This window comes from Otolemur garnettii, unplaced genomic scaffold, assembly GCF_000181295.1.
Source record: "Otolemur garnettii isolate 467f Iridium unplaced genomic scaffold, OtoGar3 scaffold00091, whole genome shotgun sequence".
Taxonomy (NCBI): domain Eukaryota; kingdom Metazoa; phylum Chordata; class Mammalia; order Primates; family Galagidae; genus Otolemur; species Otolemur garnettii.
In genome coordinates, this window is record NW_003852486.1 from 1,040,155 (window position 1) to 1,050,461 (window position 10,307).

Consider the following 10,307-nt stretch of genomic DNA (forward strand, 5'->3'; position numbering starts at 1 on the left):
CTAGCTATAATTCTAACGCTAATTCCAACCTTAACTCTCATCTGACCTCAAACTCAGAAGCATAACCTCACTTCATAACTCATGGAAGCATAACCTCACTTCTTTCTTCTCCATCTCCCATTTCCTGGTCCCACCTGTTTTCCCCTCCACCTGCCACTCACCTTCCGTGCTGTTTTCTCAGGAGTGGGTCTAGTAACCCATAGGGTCACTGAGCTCTTTTTATGCACCACTCAGGACTGAGAGCCAGGATGCCAGGACCCGTGTAGCCAAGCCCAGCAGCAGCATCTGTGCTGAATCCCTGAATCTCTCCAGACCCCTGTTTCCCCATCTGTAAAATAGGGATAATGATCCCTGCTTTCCAGAGGGTACAGGACGATCCTATAAACCAAAAAATAAATAAGGAAATAAGGATACTCATTGTGCACATCTGTCTGGCCCTAAAGTGGCCTGTTATTGTTTGGGTGAGGGGTTTGGGACCCAGAGAGGTGTGGACTCCTTGAGCTTCCTTATTGTTCTGTCTTATTTTTCCCAAATGGATGGGCTCTGGCATCCCTGAGCCCCACAGCTCTCCCCAAGACTCTTCCCCTTCTACCCCTCTCAGAGCCCTGAGTCAGGGGTGGGGGACGAGCTTTGATTTCTTTGAGGAAGTTGGACTATTGAACAGGGGCACTTGTGACCTGAGCCCTGCCATAGAGTCCAGGGGAGGCACAAGGGCTGACCTTCTACCTTCTCCTGACCACCACAACCATCCCTGCCCCAGCTCCAGTCTGCCCAGGACCATGCTGGCTTAGTCATCTTCATGATCAGGCCAGGTGGTGAGGGTCCTGGGTCTCAAGGACCCATTTATTCAAGTCCTGGCCATTTTTCTTGTGTGTAGAAGTAGGACGCCAAGTAACCCCTCAAGGAAGTACACATAGAGGGGCTTGGCCTCATCCACAGAGACTCCCTGGCACACAGACACCTGCCACCCCACATACCCTTGTGAAGGGGGACATGCACACAGGCACACCCCTCCCCAGTCCTGGCACTGTCCTTTTCCATGATCTCTCCCTCACCTCATCCCTCCCCTTGCTCACACCACATACTCTTGGTCCCCTGTAACAGCCTGGCTCTAAGGTGTCCCTTTCACTCTAGGGTGACCCAGAGTCTGAGGGGACATCCAGAGGGGAACCCTGTTCCTGCACACACTCCTTCCTTCCTCTTGAAGCTCAGGAGACCTGACTCCCTTTGAAAGGCCAGAGGTCCCATGGGAATGGGGGGCTGGTCAGTCCTGGGTCCCCTTCATCTGTCTGGGCTTCCCCTCCAGCCCCAGGTCCCAGCACGGGGAAAGTGTCTCCTTCCCTTGTGCCCTTTCTCATGGGTCTTGACCTGGTGGGGGCTCTGGAGGGTCAGGGGTGCTTGGCAGGTGGGACTTGCATACTAGAGCCTGCACAGGGAAGGGGGCATCAGCCAGTGCTCTATAAGGTGTGGCCACCCTTCCTCTGTGACCCTGGCTTCTCCTTCCTCTTCCTCACTTCCCCCAGGGACAGAGGCAGCAAATGAGTGGTGAGGGGAGCTCGTGGAAGCTGTAAATGGGGCGACTATTGTCACTCGGAGGATGTGGCCAGGAGGAAGTGAAGTTTAACAGGTGCCTAATTACAAGTCCCGCTGGCTGCCCTGCGCCACTCTTGGGACAGGGAAGAGCTTGGGTGAGGGCTGGGTAATGTCTGGGTAGGCCACCCTGTCACCCTGCTAATTAGGGTTTGTGGGACTCCTCCCCAAGGCGGGGACCAGGCCCCCTCCCTCCCATAGAAATAACTCTGGCTGCTCCCCAGTTGGGCACTCATTGTACCTTCCTGCCACCCCGGGCAGTGTCTGGGCCCTCAGCCCTCCTCCCTCCACTGGCCCCCTCACATCCACACCACCAGCCCACAGGATACCCAGCCCAGGCAGAGGAAACAGGAGCCTAGAGTCATGGGAGTTCGAGGAGCCTTCCATCTTCTGCTAGTGTGCCTCAGCCCAGGTACAGGGCTGGGAGTGGGCAGGGATCCACATAGGAGGCCAGAGGGGCAATGAGGGCTCTCAGAGGAGCCTTGAAGGTGGCTGGAGAGGCCCTGGCAGGGCACTACCTACCCTTGCCCCGAGGCCACCAGGTCTGGATATTGCTGGGACCCTCTCGCTGGGTGAGCCTGTACAGGGTGGTGTGTGTGTGTGTCCTGTGGGGCTCACACATGTGTGCAGGTGCCTGCGTGCTCACCAATCTGGATTTTGAGATGAAGGGGTGTGAGGGAGGAGTGTGGGAAGGGGGAACATTTTCAGCCTTTGAGTGAGTATGAATGTGGATGTGGATGTGGGGGTGCGTGTGTGTGTGAATGATGGCATTTCTGGCAGAACAGCTAAACCTGTTCTCTGCCCAGTGACTGCTGGCCTGGCAGAGCCCACATGGGAAGCTCCGGCTGTGCTGTGGGAACCTGGGACCGCTCTGCGAGAGTGCGTGTCTGCAGGTGTGCGTGTACATGAGCACGTGTGGGCAGACTCAGAGCTGTGGGCATTCAGCACCAATCCCCTCTGTGGGAGCCACCTGGTCTTCCCTCCCTTCCCTTCCCCTGCCTCACCTCTGGACAGAGGCTCAGGAGTTCTGGCGGCAGCTTGAAAATTCAGAAAGGATTTACAAGCCAAGAGTAGACACTACTATACAGGTGACACGCCAGAGAGGGTAGCCAACCCTGGCGTCTTCTTCCTTAAAGAGTCTGTTGTGACTCTCCCCGCTCAGCTGTCTCATCCCCTGGGCTTCTTCCCTCTTTGCAGCCTCTCTCTTCTCTCACATTCCCTGGATGTATGCACTTCCTCGGTGCCAGGTGAGACACTAGGAGAGGGAGGGGAGCAGAAAGGCTGGAACCCTTGGGAGGAGGTTGGGAAAATATCTAAGGGAGGAAAAAGCTGGGTGAGGGTCCCTGGCCTGGGATGACTGAAGAAGCTCTCAGCCTAGAGGAGAGCACAGGGACTTTTCTTCCAGCCTGTCCCTCCTTCCCAAGTCCTCAATACTTACCCTCTTGCCTGTCTGGCTCCGCTGGTGTGGGGACAGAGTCCTCCCTATGTGTGTGGTTCTCCAGGGTGGAGCCTCTGCTCTCAGCTGAGCTCCACCTCACCCCACCTTGCCTTGTGCCACCCCAGGATTCAGCACATGGAGCAGGATTCTTATCTCAGAAATGAGCTGCTGTTCTCCTGGCCTGGGGCTGGAGGAGGCATCACCTGGTCCCGTTAGAGTCCTAGCTGCCAGCCCATGTGCCCTGGGTCACTCTGGAGTCTAGCTGGGTTAGGGCATGGCTGATGGCCCAGCCAGGGCTCCTAGGGAGTGAGTTCCTTGGTCCCTGAGGTGCTGGTGCTGAAAGGTCCTTGCTGGCCTCTTTAGAGCTGGACTAGGCCTTCCACAGGCTTCTGCAGATATGTCCGGTCTTGAATGCGCACAGATAGGAACTACACGAGCGTGCAGAAGGAGTGTCTTTTGAATTAATATGTACCTGTGTGTACATGTGCCTCTGTGTTTGTACTGACCTGACTGCATCTGGGTGTAAGGGGGTGCTGCATAGGAATGGACTTGTATTTTGAAAGCTTGTAAGAGTGTGTTTGTGTGTCAACTTGTTTGCCTGTGACAGTGTATTACTGTGTGTGTGTGATGCTAAGTGTGCACGTGGCCCTGAGTCAGAGAAGGACAGAACAGAATGATTGCTGAGACCTGGGGTTGGGACCCCAAAGGACATGTTGACTCACAAAAGCAAATGGAGAGGGAGCCAGGCTGAGTGAGGGGCATGAGAAGAGGGCTGCTGGGGACTGGGAGGCACAGTGCAGAGGCCCAGGGCGTGGCCCTGGGTACAGCCCCTTCTTATCCCTCTCTAGGTCCAACCGGTTGGGGCTAGGCTTGCCTGGGGCTCCAGGGTAGGGAGGAAGAGAAGCATAGTCCTGAGCTCCCCAATCCTGGGATCCCGGCCCCTCCCGGGGCTAGCTGCACTGACTCAGGGAGCGTGTGGGGGTGGCTGTACCCAAGCCACACAAACACAAGGGCAAAGATATATAGTCCACAATGCCACACATTGTCATGCAAGGTTCACACTGTCTTACAGATAGATACCTGTGGCCGCACCAGGCATACACCATCACTTACAGTCACACAGACAGAGCTCCCAGTCATGGGTGCCCACTGTCACATATGGACCCACACTGCCATTTGGAACACCTCCACAGTCAGGCACATTGTCACATACTACCACACAGTGCCACACGGACACACACTGTCATACGCAGACATGCAGCTCACCAGACTTCTGCTTCGTAGGCTGGAGAGGAACCCCAGAAGCCATGGTACCTGGTTGTCTCCAGACAGGAGCAAGTTACTTGGCCCAGGCTGAGCCCAGATGGGTGGCATTTAACCAGCTGGGCTCTTCCATCAGAGTTTTGACAGCTCTGTGTGCTCTGCATGCCTTCACACACACATACCTCCCCCCCACACTAGCTTACCATACTATCATGCAAATATGTAAGTAGACAGCCTACATGGTCACATGCATGAGTATCCTTAGAGCACACCTGAGCAGCTACAATGGAGGTACACGGTGTACCTATGTACGTATATATGCATGCACGCAGTCATGTGCACACACAACCGTATGTAACAGCTATTTGGTATTCAGATGCAAACCTACACAGTCATAGGCTGTATACATGCACAAACATTGCCACATGAATAAACATGCCACACAAGTACACACGGGCATGGCTACAGCACACCCACACTAAGAGCAGCAGCCCCTCCTCCCTATAGAAGCCCCACTGGCCCTGAGACAGAGAAGGGTGGAAAGAGGGCTGAAGGCCTGGCTCTGCCCTCATCTCTCCACTGTCCTGCCTTCTCCCAGCACTGCTGTCCGCTGTACGGATCAACGGGGATGGCCAGGAGGTCTTATACCTGGCAGAAGGTGATAATGTGAGGCTGGGCTGCCCCTATATCCTGGACCCTGAGGACTATGGTCCCAATGGGCTGGACATCGAGTGGATGCAAGTCAGCTCGGAGCCCTCACATCCAGAGAACGTGGTGAGTACCGGGCATGGTGTCGGCCTCTAGGGCAGCCAGCACCTTGAGGGCAGACTGAGTGAAAATAAAAATAAGGAAACTAAGACTTTGAATTTCCCCCAAGGCCTCTTAGAGAATGGGGTAACAGGGATGAGGGCCTGTGATTGTGAATCAAGCCAGCCGTCGGTCTACCTCCTCACACCCCATTCCAAAGGGGAGATGAGGTACCGCCCCTCGGAAAGTTCCCAGCTTGGCCTTATACTTTCCAAAGTGGTTGACCTTGCCTGATCTCACCCATTCTATAAAAATGGGCACCATCACTCCCATGTTTCCACAGAGAAAACTGAGTCTTAGAGACACTCAGTGAATTGCCCATAGCACCAACCTGTGTGGTCCTCCCTAGCCTTGCCTGTCTCACCACTTGTTTTCCTCTCTTCTTCACAGTTCTTAAGTTACCAGAACAAGAGGGTCAATCATGGCAACCTCCCTCATCTGCAGCAGAGGGTCCGCTTTGCAGCCTCGGACCCCAGTCAGTACGATGCCTCCATCAACCTCATGAACCTGCAGGTATCTGACACAGCCACCTATGAATGCAGGGTGAAGAAGACTACCACGGCCAGCAGGAAGGTCATTGTCACTGTCCAAGGTATGGGCAGACTCCTCCAGGCAACTTGGCTACTCTGAGCCTAGCTCTGCCTCTTGGCTGGGCCCTGGCTTACAATTGCCTGCTTCCTTGCAGCACGCCCTGCGGTGCCCATGTGCTGGGCTGAGGGCCACATGACATATGGCAACGATGTGGTGTTAAAGTGCTTTGCCAATGGGGGCTCGCCGCCCCTCTCCTACAAGTGGGCCAAGATCAGCGGGCACACTTACCCCTACAGAGCCAGCTCCTACCTCTCCCAGAACAGCTTCCACTCAGAGCTTTCCTACCAGGAGTCCTTCCACAGCTCCATGAATCAAGGTGAGAGGGGCCCCAAGGAGGGCAGAGTGCGGACAAGTGGAAGATCAGGGACTCTGGGACTTGCTGGGGCTTCCTTGGGTTATCAGTGGCACCTAATTAAAGCCAGAGCCCCTGCAGGAGACTTCCTCTGTGCCTGTCCCAGTAGCTATTGTGGAGGGAAGAAAGGAAGACAACAGTGGGGAGTCAGTGAACAGCAGCCTGGTTAACAGGGAAAGAGCCTGGCTTCCCCTCGCTGGGCCTGGGTTTCTTCATATATGAAAAGGGAATACTACGTAGGTCATCATGAAGAGATACACAAAAATCAAGCAATGTAAAATCTGTGTGGACAGAAACAAATGAAGCCCTCCCAGCAACGCTGATAAGCTGAGTAAGTTCAAACTCCCACGAGTGAATCAGAAAGGATGCTGTTGTCTGTGTCTCTTGGAAGTGAAATGATGGACCCTAACATAGTCTGCCTCAAAACTTTTGTAGTGACCCACCTAATATCTGCCTTTCAGGAGCATGTGAGGATTAAATGGGGTGAGGCGTGCAGAGCTCCTTGTACATAGAAAAGCTGAATAGGGCGGTGCCTGTGGCTCAAAAGGGTAGGGCGCCGGCTCCATATGTCGGAGGTGGTGGGTTCAAACCCAGCCCCGGCCAAAACTGGAAAAAAAAAAAAAAACAAAACGAAAAGCTGAATAACATTCAGTCAAACAGAATAACAGCTAAATGGGACCTAGAGTTCTTCTTGTCTAGGGTGACCAGATTTTAACATTGGTAAATCAGGACAACATGGAGGGGGGGACGGGGCAGGGCAGGGCCTGACCACAATGCAAACTTTGATAAGCAGTTCTCGATAATCACTTCTCAACAATTATTTGTTATTATTACAGTTTAACATTATAAAATTAACAAAAATAATATAAAATTCATATTCTGGCGAAACAGCCACATGGCAGCCAAAAACCGTATATTCCCTTCCTGTTCTCCCGCCCATTCCTGCATTCTTTCCAGAAATCAGTACTTTTTAAAAACGCAGTGGGACGCAGGACAAATTGTTAAAAAGCGGGATGTCTGGTCACCCTACTCTTGTCTAACTAACCCTGTATCACGGTACAAAGCAGGAAACCAAGGCGCAGAGAGGGGACATATTTTCCTAGGGTCACAGAGTGAATTCAGGTGTTTTTGTCTTGTTTCTGGAAAAGGGGTCTTTCCTTGCCTGTCTTAGCAGGGAAAGGTGAATCACCTCTGGTGTGCATGCAGAATGCACGCAGCTTCCCTCTTTCCAGAGTGGGTGTCCCATATCCCAGACCACAGGGGCTGAGGCTGGGGTGGGAGCTCTCAGAGACCAGGCCCCTCTGTTTCAATTTCAGTCCTGAACAACGGAGACATGGTGTTGCAAGACATCTCCAGGGCCGATGATGGGCTGTATCAGTGCACAGTGGCCAACCAAGTGGGCTACAGCGTTTGTGTGGTGGACGTGAAGGTCTCAGGTGGGTGCAGCAGCCCTGAGGGCCTGGTGGCGGGAGGGTTGGAGCCTCAGGTGGCTCTGCCTTTGCACTGCTATAGTCCTCATACAGGCCTCTGCCTAGAGCAGCTGAAAGCCCTGGGGAAAACGTGCAGACCCAAAGGGTTTACCTGAATCTCCTTAAATCCTCCTCACCCAGTGTCCCAGGGGTAGAGACCCCCTGAGTTTCTCTCCCTCCTTCCCACTGACTCCAGTCCTGGCACATCCTGGTCAGAAAGGTACCTGCCAGCCTGGGAGAAATCTGACCGGCCTCCCATTCTCTTCGCAGACTCCCGGCGTGTGGGCATGATCATCGGAGCCGTGCTGGGCTCGTTGCTCGCGCTGGCCTGCCTGGCGGTGGGCATCTGGGGGCTCGTCTGCTGGTGCTGCGGGGGTTCCGGGGCTGGCGCCACCCGCGGTGCCTTCGGCTACAGCAACGGCGGGGTCGGCGGAGGGGCCTGCTGCGACTTGGCTAGTGAGATCAGGTAAAACCTGATGCATGGTGCATGCGGCCGTGCGGCAGGGGAGCGGCGCCCCGCCTTCCTCACCCCTGCCTGCCACCGACCGGCTGGGATCCCCACCCCACCCTGCCCACCATCGCCACGGAGCGCTGGGACCGCAGCATGTAGACCTGCCACCCGCCGCATGGCTTTTTCTGTCTCTCCTCCTTGCCAGTCTTCACCTCTGCTCCCCTGCCCTCCGGCTCCCTCTTGCCTGTGCGCCTCCCTGGCCTCTGTCTGTCTAGACTGTAAGCTCCTGGAGGGCAGGACCCATGTTGTTTTTTTTTTAACCTTTCCGCTGTATTGCACCGGTAAGAACTCGGACAAGCTTATTTAAGAACTAGTAAGAATAGTGCCAATAACTTATACTAGAAGCAAACTAGAAATAAAAAATAGAACAGGACTAGTAGTGCTAACGATTGCAGTGCCTTGGGGATGGCAGGAAGTGAGAAAAGAGGAGAGCGCGCGCAAGCCTGAGCGCCAGGTCCGGTTAGTTGTTACGAAAGAAGGAAGAGAAAGCAGCTCTCCAAGACTCCCTGACTTAGAGGCAGTGGTTCTGTAAAACATCAGAAAGGGACAGGAGGGCGCCTGGATGCGGCTGTCTGCCCCGGCTGTCGGGATACCGTGTGGACCAGTCCTGTCTGGAGAATGGGGTTGGTGCCTCCCCGAACAGTTGCGGGGACGCCGGCCCAGGAAGGAGCAGAAAGGAGAGTAGGTCGGTGCGGAGGCAAAGAGATGAGGGCAGGTGGAGGGAGGCGCGGGTGATGAGGGGTCGCCCAGAGCCTCGGCTCTGCCCAGGCCGTGCCCACGCCGCGCCGCGGAGGACCCCGCTCACTCGCCCGCCTGTTGTTTTCCACAGAGAGGACGCCGTGGCGCCCGGGTGCAAGGCCAGCGGGCGCGGCAGCCGCGTCACCCACCTCTTGGGGTACCCGACGCAGAACGTCAGCCGCTCCCTGCGCCGAAAGTACGCGCCTCCTCCCTGCAGTGGCCCTGAGGACGTGGCCCTGGCGCCCTGCACCGCCTCAGCCGCCGCCGCCGCCTGTGAAGCTGGCCCCTCCCCGGTCTACGTCAAGGTCAAGAGCGCGGAGCCGGCCGACTGCGCCCAGGCGCCGGTGCAGTGCAAGGACGGTCTTTTGGTGTGAGCGCGCGCCCGGTGCCGCGCCTAGCTGCGCCCCGGCAGGGAGGAGGGAGCGGGGCCTTCTGCTCTCAGCTGGGGACACGTTCGGGCTAGTGCGGACCTCGCTCGTCCCCCGCCGCCCGGAGGCTGGGGGTTGAAGGCATTTTCCTGGAGAAATGCATAGGGAGGCAGAGCCTCCTCCCCAAAGAGGGAGGAGGTGGGCAAAGGAAGTCGGTCTGGAAACTTCTTCGCAACCCTGAAGCCCAGGGCCAGGGGTTGAGGGAAGCAAGAGGAAGCGGAATCAGTGTCCTAGAGTGGCGAAGGTGGGAGGCCTGGTGTCCCCAGCCAAAGCAGAGGGCCTCGCGGGGCCGGGTGGGCAGGGGTCTGGACTGACCTGTTCAGCGTGTGAGCCCTGTGATCTGAGGCGGCAGAGTTAGCACAATAAAGAAACTGTAAGCCTTGAGAATGGGTGGCTGTCCGTGTTCCACGGAGGACGGAGTTCGAGCATGGGGTAGAGGACCGTGCTCCTTGGGGAGGGCTGTTCCTGTTACTCGCCCAATTCCTGCACCGTCCCAACTTGCCCCTTCTTAGATCCTAGCAGTTAGAACTGTTTGGGGCTATCAAATCCTGCTCCTTTCCACAAGCTACAAAGTGTAGAAAAAGGAAAAAAAATTAGCTCGGAGTTTCTGTGAAAATAAAACAAGGATATTTGAGGAACTGGCGAAGTGCAATAAAACACCTGCCATATCTAAATACTTTTCACACGAAGCCCAGATTTGCTGTTGAGAATAATGTGCTCTGAAAGGCTAGTGAGGCTTTGCATGTTGCTGAAAGCTAAAAGGAAACTTGTCCTTGAATCACAGATACATGTTCATCTGGTGAGACAGAACCCGGATGTATAAAAATAAGACTGCCACCTCTTACATCAAAAAGTGCCAGAGTTCTAGGGTTCTAAATGACCTCCAAGAAGGAGGGGAACAATGTTTGTGGAACATATGTTATGGGACACGGCACGTATGGTAAGTTCCTGCACATACACTTGGTGTTTTGGGACAATTAATTTTGTGGTTCTTTTTTCAAGTTGTCAAGTGATCAACTTGTGCAGAATCCATCACGTAGTAGATGTTTAAGAATCCTAGCACTCTGGGAGGCCCAAGCGGGTGGATTGCCTAAGCTCATGGGTTTCAGACCAGCCTGAG

At 55.0% G+C, this 10,307-nt stretch overlaps 1 protein-coding gene across 1 annotated transcript; it reads left to right on the forward strand.

Annotated features, from left to right (window-relative positions):
* The first annotated feature begins 1,826 nt into the window (after positions 1-1,826).
* Positions 1,827-9,571, forward strand: LOC100955994 (V-set and immunoglobulin domain-containing protein 8). Its single transcript, XM_003795203.1, has 7 exons — positions 1,827-2,002; positions 4,890-5,065; positions 5,489-5,690; positions 5,784-6,005; positions 7,358-7,477; positions 7,781-7,976; positions 8,851-9,571. The coding sequence occupies exons 1-7, from the start codon at positions 1,954-1,956 to the stop codon at positions 9,131-9,133; spliced, it is 1,248 nt and encodes a 415-aa protein (XP_003795251.1). The 5' UTR covers positions 1,827-1,953; the 3' UTR covers positions 9,134-9,571.
* Positions 9,572-10,307: the final 736 nt, after the last annotated feature.